The sequence below is a fragment of the Equus asinus genome, chromosome 6 (genome assembly GCF_041296235.1).
Source record: "Equus asinus isolate D_3611 breed Donkey chromosome 6, EquAss-T2T_v2, whole genome shotgun sequence".
Taxonomy (NCBI): Eukaryota; Metazoa; Chordata; class Mammalia; order Perissodactyla; family Equidae; genus Equus; species Equus asinus.
Window position 1 is genome coordinate 40,592,167 of NC_091795.1, and position 14,753 is coordinate 40,606,919.

At 37.0% G+C, this 14,753-nt stretch overlaps 1 protein-coding gene across 9 annotated transcripts in view; it reads right to left on the reverse strand.

Moving 5' to 3' along the window:
* Nucleotides 1-14,753, reverse strand: part of ALMS1 (ALMS1 centrosome and basal body associated protein) — a 251,540-nt gene that overhangs the window by 62,831 nt on the left and 173,956 nt on the right. For 8 of the 9 annotated variants that reach the window (XR_011503935.1, XM_070511957.1, XM_070511958.1 and 5 more), the window contains 2 exons: nucleotides 8,995-9,162; nucleotides 3,154-3,315 (listed from right to left, as the gene is read on the reverse strand). Coding sequence is in view for 8 of the 9 variants with exons in the window: in XM_070511957.1 (XP_070368058.1) it covers nucleotides 3,154-3,315; nucleotides 8,995-9,162 (330 nt within the window). In the remaining variant the exon portion in view is untranslated. The remainder of the gene's footprint in view (nucleotides 1-3,153; nucleotides 3,316-8,994; nucleotides 9,163-14,753) is intronic. The other variant, XM_070511959.1, reaches the window with a different exon arrangement.

A 14,753-nucleotide genomic window follows, 5' to 3' on the forward strand; every position in this document is an offset into this window, starting at 1 on the left:
TACCTACTGAGTCCATCTCGTCCAGTTCTTTGTTTAATTTCACTATTTCCTTGTTGACTTTCTGTCTATCTATCTGGATGTCTATCCATTGATGTAAGCAGGGTATTAAGGTCCACTACTATTATTGTGCTGTTGTTAATATCTCCTTTTAGGTTTGTTAATAGTTGCTTTATGTACTTTGGTGCTCCTGTGTTGCATGCATATATATTTATAAGTGTTACGTCTTCTTGGTTGAGTGTCCCTTTTATCATTATATACTGCCCCTCTTTGTCTCTCACTGCCTTTCTTATCCTGAAGTCTACTTTGTCTGATATAAGTATGGCAACACCTGCTTTCTTTTGTTTGTCATTGGCTTGGAGTATCATTTTCCATACCTTTACCCTGAGCCTGTGTTTGTCTTTAGAGCTGAGATGTGTTTCCTGGAGGCAGCATATTTTAAGGTCTTGTTTTTTAACCCATCCAGCCACTCTGAGTCTTTTGATTGGAGAATTCAATCCATTTATAATAGGAGTGATTATTGATATATGAGGGCTTAATGCTGTCATTTTATCACTTGTTTTCCAGTTGTTCTGAATTTTCCTTGTTTCTCGTCCTGTGTATTTCAGACTGCCAATTCAGTTTGGTAGTTCTCTATGATGGTTTTCTCTTTATTTATCATTTGTGTCTCTGTTCTGATATTTGTTTAGAGGTTACTGTCAGGTTTGTATAAAAAATCTTGTAGATGAGACAGTTCATTTTCTGATAGTCTCTTATTTCCTTAGTCTAAGCTGGTTCCATCCCTCTCCTCTTCCCCTTCTAAGTTACTATTGTCACAACTTCTTCCATTTTGTGTTTTGAGTCTGTGGTTGAAATGATGAAATTATAGTTATTTTTGATGTTTTCCTTCCCTTTATCTTTAATGTTACAATAGTTTGCTAACCTGTTCTGAGAGCTGCAATTTTCTGATTTTGTCTATTTCTATCCTTTCTCAAAGCTTTGTAAACTTTTTATTTTCAGGTATGAGGGCCTTCTTGTTCATTTCTTGTAGGGGTTGGTATCTTGTAGGCGATGAACTCCCTCAGCTTTTGTTTATCTGGGAAAGTTTTTATTTCTTCATGATACTTAAGGATATTTTTGCTGGATGGAGTATTGTTGGCTGAAAGTTTTTCTCTTTCAGAATTTTAAATATACCATTCCACTCTCTCCTAACCTGTAAGGTTTCTGCTGAGAAATCTGCTGAAAGCCTGATAGGGGTTCCTTTTTAGGTTATTTTCTTCTGCCTTGCTGCCTTTAATATTACTTGTCATAGACTTTTGCCAGTTTTACTACTAGATGCCTTAGAGAAGGCCTTTTTACATTGATGTAATTAGAAGTTCTATTAGCTTTCTTTTACTTGTAATTCCAGCTCCTTCCCTAGGTTTGGGAAGTTCTCAGCTATTATTTCTTTGGACAAGCTCTCTGCTCCTTTTTCCCTCTCTTCTCCCTCTTGAATACCTCTAATCCTTACGTTGCATTTCCTAATTGAGTAGGAGGTTTCTCAGAGAAATTCTTAATTTCTTTTTAGCCTTGGTTCTCTCTCCTCCTCCATCTGAAACATTTCTATATTTCTCTTCTCCAAATTTCTAATTCTGTCCTCCATAATATCAGCTCTGTTATTCAAGCACTCCAGATTTTTCTTTGTCTCATTCATTGTTTTTCATCTCCAACATTTCTGATTGGTTTTTCTTCATAGTTTCAATCTCTTTTGTGAAGAATTCTCTCTGTTCGTTAATTTTATTCTGGATTTAATTGAATTGTCTTTCTGAATTTTCTTGTAACTCACCGAGTTTTTCTCAGAGCTATTTTGACTTCTCTGTCACTTAGATTGTAAACTTCTGTGCCTTCAGGACTGACTTCTGGGTGCTTATCATCTTCCTCTTGGTCTGCAGTATTAATATACCGCCTCATGTTATTTGATGGTGTGGATTTGTGCCTTCACATAGTGGTAGTATCTGTTCGCAGATTCCACTGGGTGGGAGCAGGTGTGTGCACATCGCAAGAGCTTTGTATCCTGAGCCTGCTGTGATCTCTGCCCTCTGTGCCTGTCCTTTGGAATCAATGCTGACAGGGCCCATCTGCCATTGCCTGCTTTAAGCTGCTGCTTTAGTAATGTATGCACAGGTGCTCTGGCAGGGGTCCCTTGCTCTGGTTGACAATCCGAGCTGGTGCGTTGGGTGTGGATGGGGCGTTTTCTTTTGTGTGTGTGATCCTGGGGTCGTTCTTGCTCTGCTCTCGCTGTCTGCTCTCCTCTGGTGCTGGGTTGTTGAAGACACACCTGCAATAGCTTAGCATCCTCTGTGTGGAGGTTTCCCATTGCTGGGAGGCCATTCAGAGAGCAAAGGTGTTCCCACAGAGAGCCGCCCCCCTCCATCCCCTCTCAGAGCTGCATGCAGTGCCATGCCCTAAGTCAGTACCAGGTACGGACAGGAGATCGTCTGACCTCCTTCAACTTCCTCGAGGGGAGTCCAGAACCTCCACCTTCAGACGTATGGCTGCATGGGTCTCTCAGATGTCTATTGTGTTGTGTGAATGTCCTCTGTTGGTTTATGCATGTTCTTTCTATTGTATCTTAGAGGGGAGAGTCTAAGGGAAGAGCTCATTCCGCCATGATGCAGATGTCACTCTCCTTTCCTGTCCTCTTTAAGCCAACGGTATTTTGTTTTTCTCTCTCAGAGCCAAAACTAACCCTGACTTAAACACACTATTACAGGCATTTTTAATCAGCACACTCCCATTGAAGTAAATTAGCTGTACAGGTAGTTAGGAAGTAAACAAGCTGAATTCCTAAAGAACAAAGTCTTATTTACAACAATGGTATTAGAGAGTCAGCAACTCATGGCACTGAATTTTTTTTTTATCAGCAGAGTTTTAAAAAGTGCATTATGTAAATTTCTGGCAATGAGATTAATTTCTGCACAATATTCACAAAGTTCACCAGAAATGTCCCAAAGAGCTTTAAAAATGTTAATTTTACCTGCCAACGTATATCAAAAATTACAGCTAACATCCTGTTTCACATATGAGTGAGAAAGAGGAGGATCGAATAGAGCAAAAAGAGAATAGAGAATACTTTTCTGTTGTATTCATATTAGAAGGCCAGAAGACAATAATATACAGATAATCCAGTTCAGCTACCTGCAGTGTCTTTCTGCAAGGGTTCTTTTTCTTCAGGTTGGGCAGCCTCAGTCACTGCTGTTTTACTGTACATCTCCTTCATCTGGTTTTTGTCTGAGAGGTTCTCATCCCCACTGATGGAAACTTGAACTTTGGCATCTGAAATAATGGTATTGCTTGATCCTATAGAGAAGGAAAAGAAAATAAACACAACAGGCAAGTAACCCCTGAGTGCCCCCCATCCCCCAAAAAAACAAAATCCAAAACCTCTTTACACATTAGGAAAAAAGCACCTCTTAGGCACCACCACGTAAAAGCTGTGACAGTTATGGTGGGTTTATAACATGAATTGGAAAGCTTTCCATATTTTTGTGTGGACAGCAATGGTTTAAATAAAATACCACTTTAGACAAAATCTGTTCTTTGCTTGCTTGATGTAACAGTAAAAACAGAAGATGTCTAACCAGGTATCTTTTTTAAAGTAGAAAAGTAGATTTGAACAACTCTTTCAAGTTCTTTGGTCTATTCAAAGTTTTTAATCACTTATGAAGCCAATTTTGATATTTCATATAATTCTAGAAAAGCACCTATATTATGTAGATTTTATATATAATACTCATATAATTTTTTAAAATCTCCTGAAGTTAAATCCATTCTTTTAAACTTGTCTAATACTTTCTATTTTCTTTCTATTTTTCTTGGTCATACTTGTTAGAGATTTATCTATCTTATTGGTCTTTTTAAATCATCTCTTTTCTTTTTTATCATAGAAGAAAACTCATCCAAAATATACAAAGAATTAATACATTTCAACAACAAAAAAACCAACAACCCAATTAAAACATGGGCAAAAGATCTGAACAGACATTTCTCCAAAGAAGATATACAGATGGCCAAGAGGCACATGAAAAGATGTTCAACATCTTTAACTATGAGGGAAATACAAATCAAAACTACAATGAGATATCACCTCACTTCCCTCAGAATGGCTATAATTAACAAGACAGGAAACAGTAAGTGTTGGAGAGGATGTGGAAAAACAGGAACCCTTGTACACTGCTGGTGAGAGTGCAAACTGATGCAGCCACTATGGAAAACAGTATGGAGTTTCCTCAGAAAATTAAGAATAGATCTACCATATGACCCAGCTATTCCACTGCTGGTTATTTATCCAAAGAGCTTGAAAACATGAATGCATCAAGATACACGCACCTCTATGTTCATCGCAGCATTATTCACAAGAGCCAAGACTTGAAAGCAACCTAGGTGTCCATCAAGGGACAAATGGATAAAGAAGATGTGGTACATATACACAATGGAATACTACTCAGCCATAAGAAAGGATGAAATCTGGCCATTGTGACAACATGGATGGACCTTGAGGGTATTACACTAAGCGAAATAAGTCAGAGGGAGAAAGTCAAATACTGTACGAACTCACTCATAAGTATAAGATAAAAACAACAGCAAACAAACACATAGCAACAGAGATTGGATTGGTGGTCACCAGAGGGGAAGTGGGGAGGGAAGAGGACAAAAGCGGTGATTAGGCACATGGGTGTGATGATGGATTGTAATTACTCTTTGGGTGGTGAACATGATGTAATCTACACAGAATTTGAAATATATTATGATGTACACCTGAAATTTATATAATGTTATAAACCAATGTTACTGCAATAAAATAAATAAATAGAAATAAAAATAAATAAATTTAAAATAAAAAGAAAACTCAAAGTGCAAAATGGTACATTAGTAAATACATTAAAAATCACCAACACAACAAGGATAATGGTCATCAAACAGTTGATGATTATATGTTTTAACAATGGGAAGATAAGGGATTCATTTCCTATCTCTAAGTATGAACATTTTTCAACAAAGAAATTGGAAAGGCAATAGAGATTACTAAAAACCTAACGTAATGAACGCCAGGGTGTCTATCACAGAGCTTAAGAAATAAAACATTACAGGTATGATTCCCTGTGTAAAGCCTCAATGATGCCATTCTCTCTTTTCAGTAGCAACCTTTATACTGAACTTAGAGTTTATCAATCTCAAAGATGTTTTTCAGTTTTGTACTATATTACATGTATTAATCAACAATGCACAGAATTGTTTTGCTTGTCTTTAAACTTTACATAAAAGGTATAATACTCTTGTACTTTTAAGCAACATGCCTTATTCATTCAATATTATGATTTGGGGATTTATTCACATTAATATATGTGGGTCTAATTAACCGGTTCTCAATGTTATGTAGTATTCTATTGAATTAATATATGAATTCACCCGTTGATCAACTTTAAGCTATTTTCAACTTTTTAATCGTAAAAAGCATTACAGTGAACATTACCATAAAATTTCTTTGTAGGGAGTTGCACTCTCAGTCTGTGTCTTGTCTTTCAAATATTTATATCTTTTGATGTACAAAAATTTTCATTTTAATAATATCACATTTATTTTCTTTTTCTTTCATGGTGTGTGCTTTGTGTGTCTTGTTTAAGAAATCCTTCATTATCTCACGGTCATAAGGATAGTCATCTAAATTCTAAAAGTCTGAAGTCTTCCACTTACATTAATATGGATTACATTTTTGTTTGGTGTGCAGTAGGAATCTATCTGATGTTATTTTTTCCTACATATATAATCAGTGGCCCAAACACTACTTAATAGTTCATCCCTTCTCCATGGATTGTTAATGCCATCTCTGTCATATATTAAGTTTCCACATAGATGTGTGTGTTTCTGGGTCACCATTCTGTTCCATTTTTCTTTTGTTTATTTTCTGGCAAGTGATGTCTTAAATAAGCTATGTATATAATAAGTCTTAATGTCTACTATGCCAAGTTCCCGTACCTTATTCTTTAAATATACTTCTTGATTTTCCATAAAAATTTTGGAATCAGCCTGTCAAGTTTCACGAAAAATTCTACTAGAATTTTGAGCAGCAATGCACTGAATTCAGAAACTAATTTGATGAGTATTGACATCTTTAATATACTGTTAGTATATCTCTCCAATATTTGGATATTCTTTAATATATTTCAATGAAGCTTTATAATTTTCTCTACAGTAGTCTTGCATGTCCTTTGTTAGATTCATTTCTAAGTATCTATTTTTTGTTTTTTTTTTAAAAAAAAGTATCTTTTAAAAAATCTTTTTTACTGTGTAGCAGAAAACACGTAAAAAACAATGCAGAAATATAGAGCTCAGTGAGTTGTCAAAAAATGAACATGTACCCAGGTCAAAAAATAAAATCTGGCTAGAAGCCTGTATGCTCCCCTAATTTCTTCCATATGTACAGTTTTAGCCCTATATTAATATTCAGTGTTTTATATGTTATGTAAATAGCAGTCATGAGGTTTAAATCAATATTCAGTGATTATATGTGATTGTGTTATGTTTCTATTATTTACAGTTAAGCCAACTAGTATATTTTGATCACATTTATTTTCTTTTGTAACTTTTTGTTTTTCCTGAAGAGTTACTAATTGCCTTATTTTGGCATTTGCTAAGTTTCTATGTACCAATCCCTACTTCATCCTTACAAATGTAAACAGAAGTGAAAAATCTCTTCTAAATATAGTCAAGTACATAACATATTTTACTAATCTGACTCTCTTCTTGCAGCCCTCAGTCTGAACTTGTTCTAGGTCTTCTGTGCCACTGTCACAGTGGGACTTCCTTTCCCCCCTCTCCTGTATTGGCCTCCATTTCCTCAATCCTATGTTTTTCTCTTTTAAAGAAAATTTAAATCTACTCTCGTTTTAGTGAAATGATTTTCCCTCAGAATTTCAAGACATTCCTCCTTTGGTTCTAGCGCCCATGTGTTGTTTTTGAAAAGCTTGATGTCAGTCTTGATTTCCATTTCTTTATATGGGACCTGTTTTCTTTTTGGAAGCTTTTAGAATCTCTTTTCTTCCCAGTGCTTTGAAATTTCAAGGTCATGTGCCTTGGTGTGGAGTTTTTATTGTACAGGACAGTTCCTTTTAATACGGAAATTCATATCCTGAAGTTCTGGGATTTATTCCTATACTAGTCCTTTGATTCCTTCCTTTCTACCTTCTCTATTGTCGCTATGGAACACTTCTTTTTTGATGTTGAACTCTGGGGCCAGTCTTGAATTTTCTTATTTTTTTCTTTCTTTTCCCTTCTTTTTATGTTCTATTTTCGAAGAGATTTTATGTTCCAATCCTTCCACTGAGATTTTTATTTCTGACAAATTTTATGGGCTCATTTAGGTATTATGCATGGGTTATTATTCACTTTCCCTAGGTAGGCATCCTCCCCTCTATCCTTCTTAATTCTTTAAGGTGACAGGTTTTGAGGCTGGGCTTCTCCTCAGGGTGAAATGACTACATACAATTAAGCCAGAAGGAGGGCTTTTCCGTAGGATGTGAAATTTGGAAGTAGACCAACAATAACAGTAGACTCCCTTAAGAGATGGAAAATTATGGGGGCCCCGCAGGTAAGAGAGCCTGACTTTATTTCAAACCCATTATAATTAGCAAATGCAGCCCATGGGTGAGTTATAGATGGTGAGTTCTTCGTGCAGACTTCTGATGGAATTCTCTCAGTCTATCACTTTGTTCCCTGCCATTTTTCCATATCCACCCTCTCTTCAAATGTCTGACAGTGGGATCACAGGGTTACCTATGTCTACCAAATTGCCACCAGCATATAGTTAGTGGCACGCAGGTAAGGGATTCCCTAGGGCATGAGAGTTTTCATTTTTGAACTACATTTTGCAAAAATATTTTCCTTTTTCTTTATTTGGCAGCCTCAATATTAGCTGGCAGATGTGCTTCTTTTCTCTCATTTCAAAAGACATTCATAAGCAGACTTCAAAACGCTTTTCAGTGCACCAAAGTTATCTGGAAGAATAAATATGTGTGGCCTTTCATACATTTTCCTCATAAAGGCATTAATGCTATCACATGAAGTCATTAACCTATGCCAAACTGGAACATAGAGCCACCCTATGTTTGAAAACTGCCGTGGGTTCAGTAGCACCTATTTGGCTAATTGCTATGCACAGGAATAAAAAACTGTAAATGCAACAACATAGGCAATTATACATGTAGAATTTTCAGTGGCTACTGGTGTTTTCATTTAATAAATACTATCATGTATCATCTAAAGAAGTACAATGTCAGGGATGCAGAGGAAAAAAATCAAGCAGATCCCTAAATATTAAAAACTTTTATAAAACAGTGGGGCCTATACCTGGCGATAAGATTGAAAACTTGAATACCTAGAGTGATCAGACAGATAAGGTGAATGGATGACGCAGATTGGGTCTGAGAGTTGTAGGGACTGAAGCAAACAGGAGAAGGTATGTCCTCTTTGCAGGGGACAGTTATGCCTCAGGGGCTGCTGATTACTGCTATGGAGGAATGCAAGCTGAGTGCAACCAGATATTCTGATTTTTCAAGGAAAGTCTAAAATCTTATTTGGGCAGCAAAATAACCTTTAAAACACTGTATGAGCCATATACCTTCTTGAAGAATCCAAACTATGAGATATTAGTTTGTACCATCTGACAGATAAATTCATGAGGTAATTGAATCAAGATTTTCTATGGATTTTAGTCTCTAAAACATATGTGATTGGTTATTATTTCATTTCAAAAGTTGCAATATATTTTATTTCCCATAGTGAAAATAAAGTTTACAGTTTTCAAAATCTGTAATATTTTAAGAGATTTTATAAATATTTTACCTTCTTGTACACACCCAATAAAATAGCTAGGAGAAAAGCCTGAATAACAAAGCAGAAAAAAGATAAAGACTGGACAATATTCTCATTTTGGATGAACAGAAAAAAAAGCTACAAATTACACAAACCCAATCCAGTTACCTGCATTATCTTTCTGAAAGGGTTTCTTCCCCACTGACAAGGATGCCTTAGCCACCGCCCTCTTACTGTAGATCCCCTCTTTATGTTTAATGTTAACAGATGCCACGTCATCATCCCTCGTGCCTAGCACTTGAGCCGGGAAGTCTGGAGCAATGGCATCATTGGATCCTACAGAAAAATGGGAAAGCAGTACAATTAACACAAATATAGACACGAAGTTGAAGAAAGAAAAAAAATTTACCTCTTAAGCCACTTCTATAAAAAAAGGCACTACAATGCGAGTGTTGTAGGGTAATTAGATGTCAAACTGAAGCTGTCAGACATGTAAGATAAGATGGAGAAGCAAACGATATAAGAGAAGACAAAGTAGAATATCAGTTCAGAAGGAAGACAATTTCAAGATTTTCAGAGGAAGGAAAAAATAGAGCGTACCTTGGACAATACTTAGGTAGGCTTTGCAAAATATAAGAAGGGCATTTTAGGCAGAGGTTACAGCATTAGCAAAGACAAGGAGGCAGGAAAGCAAAGAGTATATAAGAACAGGAGACACTTCTGTGGTCAGGCTGGATTACAGAACACATTAAAAAAGTAGTAGGAGATATTAAAAAATAATTCTTTGGGACAAAATTCAGCAGGGCATGGAATCACAAGCTAAGGACTATAAATTTTACTGTACATGTAATGCAACATCATTAAAGATTTTTTAATAAAGGGAAAACATAATCAGCTGTTTTAGGAAAACCAATCTGATGATAATACAAGGGACAAAACATTGAAAGGAAAGTCTTACATAATAAAGAAATACAAGATTTGGAAGTAATTTTATTTTCTTTTAAAATATATTTAAATACTCCTATATCCACTGATAACAGAAGTTTATTTAAGCTACATATAAGAAGCAAAAGAACATCTCTGGACATATAAGAGTTTGTAGTAACTACAGAATTATCTTCTACAAAAATGTTTTTTCTTTCTAATCTGGGATTCTGTACTTCATGAATTTTCTGAGCATCTAAAATGCATATGGCAATCAGAGCTGGGAAAGTATCAGTCTCATCAGTGCTGTGCAAATATAAATAATAAGCCATGAAGGACTTTTCAGAACAGACTGCCAGGATCCTACTAAGCCGTCTGGGTCCTATTACAGATTATATTGGGCTCTTCTCAGATTCTGTGGTACTCCTTTCTTTTTTTTGCTCCCTACCTCTCTGGCAAATCCTTAGCATCCTTTCTTTTATCAAATCTCTCAATGCTGGAGTTCCTCAAGGGGTCAGAACTAGGCTCTCTTCTCTTCCTGGGTGAATTCATTGATTATCAATTTATGGAACACTATCTATACGCCGAGGACTAACAAATACATATCGCTAGCTGGGACCTTTCTTCTCAGCTTCAGATTCTAGCATTCAGGTCACAGGTAGTCCTTACAGCATTTTTTGAAGAAATGAGAAAAAGATGTCCCTTCTTCAATTAAAAGAAATTTAAGTTGGGCCAGCCAGAGTGGCCCAGTGGTTGAGTTTGCCATGCTCTGCTTTGGCTGCCCAGATTCTGTTCCTGGGTGCAGACCTACACCACTCGTCTATCAGTGGCCACGCTGTGGTGGCAGCCCACAAAGAAAATGGAGAAAGACTGGCAACAGATGTTAGCTCAGGGCGAATCTTCCTCAGCAAAGAAAACAAAAGAAATTGAAGTTATTATATGTTATGGTACAACACAAACAACTGTACATGGGAGTTATTCTCCTCACAAATACTTCCAGATACCAGGAAGTGTACCACCAGCAGCATGCACATGCACACTCTTTGCCACCATCCTTCGTTCTCCAAGAGAGGTAACCATGTCAGGTTCAGAGTGAGGTGGGAAACCATAATTAAGTCCCTCAGAGAGGTGGGTGGATGAGCAAGAGAAGTGACCTCAGTGAAGCTGAGAGGCAGTTGAAAAAGAGTGAAGCCACACGCATGTGTGTATGCCAGTGAGTGTATGTGTACTTATTTTCCTGTATCTGTGCATAGCTGTAGGGTTTGTAAGTGTGGATTTATGTTTGGAGCAGCAAGAGAGTTAACATTATTGCTTCAGAACCCTATTTGGAGATCTGGAACCTTCATGCCCACCTGTGTGCTTTCATAAAAAACAGCATATGTTTATGAGGCAAATAGTGCGACCTCTATGTGGTGCCCTTGCATATAACCTCGATATTTATAAACTGACTCTGTCTACATTCAGTTACAGATTTAACATCTCTACATGGATGTGGAACAGGAATCTCATTTTTAACATGTCCAAAGCAGATATTTCAATCATCTTCCCCAAATCTGCTTCATCCTCAGACTTCTCCATCTCAGTAAATGGCACCTCTGTTCACCCAGTTGCTTACTCTAGAAAACCAGAAATCATTTTTTTCGCCCCCTTCTCTCTCACTCTCCATATTCTATCACCAAGTCCAGGAGCAACTATTTCTTAAAAATAAGTTGACTGTGTCCATTTCTCTCCATCTCTATTACCATCACTCTAATCCTAGGTGCTGTCATCTCTGGTACCGACTACTGTCAATAGCCTTCTAACTAACTGGTGTGCCCCCATCTACTTCTTGACCCTCTCCACCTTGGCTCCCTATCTTCCCATCTACAAGACATTCTTGATATAGCAGCCAGAATAAATTTACAAATGTAAATCAAACCAGTTGTCTTCTAGAATAAAACTTAAATGCTTTAATATGGTTTACAAGACCGTGCATGATCTTGGACTTACCTATCTTTGACCATATCTAGCCACCACTCTGCTCTACCCACATTGCCTTCTTCTCATTTGTCAAATGCATCAAACTCTTTCTTGCTTCAGGAGCTTTGCTCATACTGCTCCCTCTGGCCAGAACACTTTCATTCTCCACTGTTTGCCTGCCTATCCTCTAGATCTCACCTCAAAAGTTTCTTCCTTGGAAAGGCCTTCAAGAGCTCCTAAAACTAAATAGGTTCCTCTTACTATTCTCTTAAAATTTTTCTTTATTTTCTTGGCAAACCATTTGGAATTATGTACTTATTTGTGGTCTATTTGTTTAATATCTGTCTCCCCACTTGAACAGACACTTCATGATTGTAGGGGCCATGTTTATTGTGCATACCCCGCAAATGTAGCGCTTAGCAAAGTATCTTCCAGGAACACAGTAAGAGCTTTAATACTTTTTGGTCGAAGAAACAAAAGTAGAGACATATTTTAAATGTAATAGAGACTTCAAAGTCAGCATATAAGGTGAGAAATCGTGCAGGGTCAAAATCACCCTTGAAGGTTCTTCTTAGGAAGGCACCATGTTGAAACTGACATCCTGTCTGCTCAACAAATCCACCAGAGTTCACTTTTTCCTCCTGGCTTGCAACAAATCACCATGCCAGCATCTGAGCACCTGAAGAAGTATCTGGCTTGTGTTTAGAAGCCATGTTGAACTAAAAAGACACTTTAAACTCTAGAATCACACTCAGGGAAGCGAAATAAGATACTTAAACTACAAAAGGCAAACAAGGACAATGAACTTTGAGAATGGAGATTTTCCACTTCCTGTTTCAAATTCCCTCATGGTAATATGCTGATAGAGTGTAGAGTGCACAAAAACATGTGCATTTTTAAAACTGTTTCTCTCCTCCTCTTTTGTCAAATATACGTAATTGAACTTGCTTAAGTTAAATGCATGTATGAGACCATGCCAACGTATGCTAAAATTATGTATCACAGCTAAAGACATTTCACTGTAACTCATTCATCTGAATTGTTTATGCTATCAAAGTTTCTTGTTTCCAGTTCTTGTTCTATATTATTTTTCTAATTTTGTATACTCAACAGTAATGTGGAAAATAGATATCTTAGTTTTAAAATTCTATTACAGTTCTTTTGGTAACTTTTTTTTTAGTATTTTTCATTATGGTAAAATATAAATAAAATTTACCATTTTAACCATTTTTAAATGTAGTTTAGTAACATTATGTATATTCGCATTGTTGTGCAACCATCACACCATCCATCTCCAGAATTTATTCATTTTCCCAAAGTGAAATTCTGTACCTATTAAACAATAAGTGCCTTTTCCTCCTCCCCCCAACTCTTGGTAACCACCATTCTACTTCGTCTGTGGAGATGACTTATCTAAGTACCTCAGATAAGTGGACTCTTACAACATTTGTCCTTTTATAACTGCCTTATTTCACTTAGCATAATGTATTCAGAGTTCATCCACAGTGTAGAACGTGTCAGAATTTCACTCCTTTTTAAGGCTGAATAATATTCCATTGTAAGTATATATCACATTTTATTTATCTATTCATCAGCTGACAGACATTTGGGTTGTTTTCCCCTATTGGCTATTGTAAAGAATGTTGCTTTTATAAACATGGGTGCACAAACATCTGTTCCAATCACTGCTTTCAATTCTTTTGAACATATTACTCAGAAGTGGAATTGCTGGATCATACAATAATTCTATATTTAATTTTTTGAGGAATCTCTATATTGTTTTCCATAGTGACCACACCATTTTACGTTCCCACCAGCAATACACAAAGGTTCCAATTTCTCCATATCCCTGCCAACCCTTGTTATTTTCTGTTTGATAAGAGCCATCCTAATGGGTATGAGGTGGTACTCATGGTGGTTTTGAATTGCATTTCCTTCATAACTAATGATGTAGAAGATTTTTTCATGTTCTGTATATCTTTCTTGGAGAAATGTCGATTCAGATCTTGTGTCCTTTTAAAAATTAGATTGCTTTGTTGTCGTTGTTGAGTTATAAGAGTTCTTCATATATTCTGGATATTAATCCCTTATCAGATACATGGTTTGCAAGTGTTTTCTCCAATTCTGTGACTTAGCTTTTGTAGGGCCGTAGCCTCCGTGCCCTATAGCAACCACATGTCCTTCTGGCCCCCTTCTGGGCAGGATGCCAACCATCTGTGATTTGTAACAATCCAGGACCTGGCCAACCCAATCTTAACTTATCTCACTGAAAGAACATCACGTCTTGAAAGAACATAGAGTGCTTCCACATGAGCTACTGTTCCTGGGAACACTGGTCGTACCAAGGACAGTCCCTTTTGGCAAGCATGTGGTCTTTATTCCCCACCTATATGAACAACCTCCTTTCTGCCAGCGGTAGCAGGTACACAACGGCATCCAGCCAGCTGCTCCTGGACACTGTACGTAAGTCCCAATAAACCCATATGTCTCATACACTGCCCCCAGGTCTTTTCTTCGGTTTCTCCACAACCTATCCCATACTGCTTGCGCAACTGGGCGTGTGACCACACACAGTTTTACTCTGTTGATAGTGTTTCTGATGCACAAAAGTTTTGAATTTTGCGGGGCCAGCCCCGTGGCACAGTGGTTAAGTTCGTGCGTCACATCGGGAGCCCAGGGTTTCGTCAGTTCAGATCCTGGGCACGGACCTAGCACTGCTCATCAAGCCATGCTGAGGTGGTGTCCCACATAAGCAGAACTAGAAAGACATACAACTAGAAGATACAACTATGTACTGGGGGCTTTGGAGAGATGAAGAAAAGAAAAAAAAGACTGGCAACAGATGTTAGCTCATGGCCAATCTTTAATTTTAAAAAAGTTTTCAATTTTGATGAAGCTGAATTTATTTTTTCTTTTGTTGTCTGTGCTTTAGGTATCATATTAGAGTTTTACAAAAACTTCTTTAACCTATCTGATCACCAAGCCAGGAATAAAATGAAACCCCTTAGTCTCTTCTATGAAAGACAAAAATACATTAAATTGAT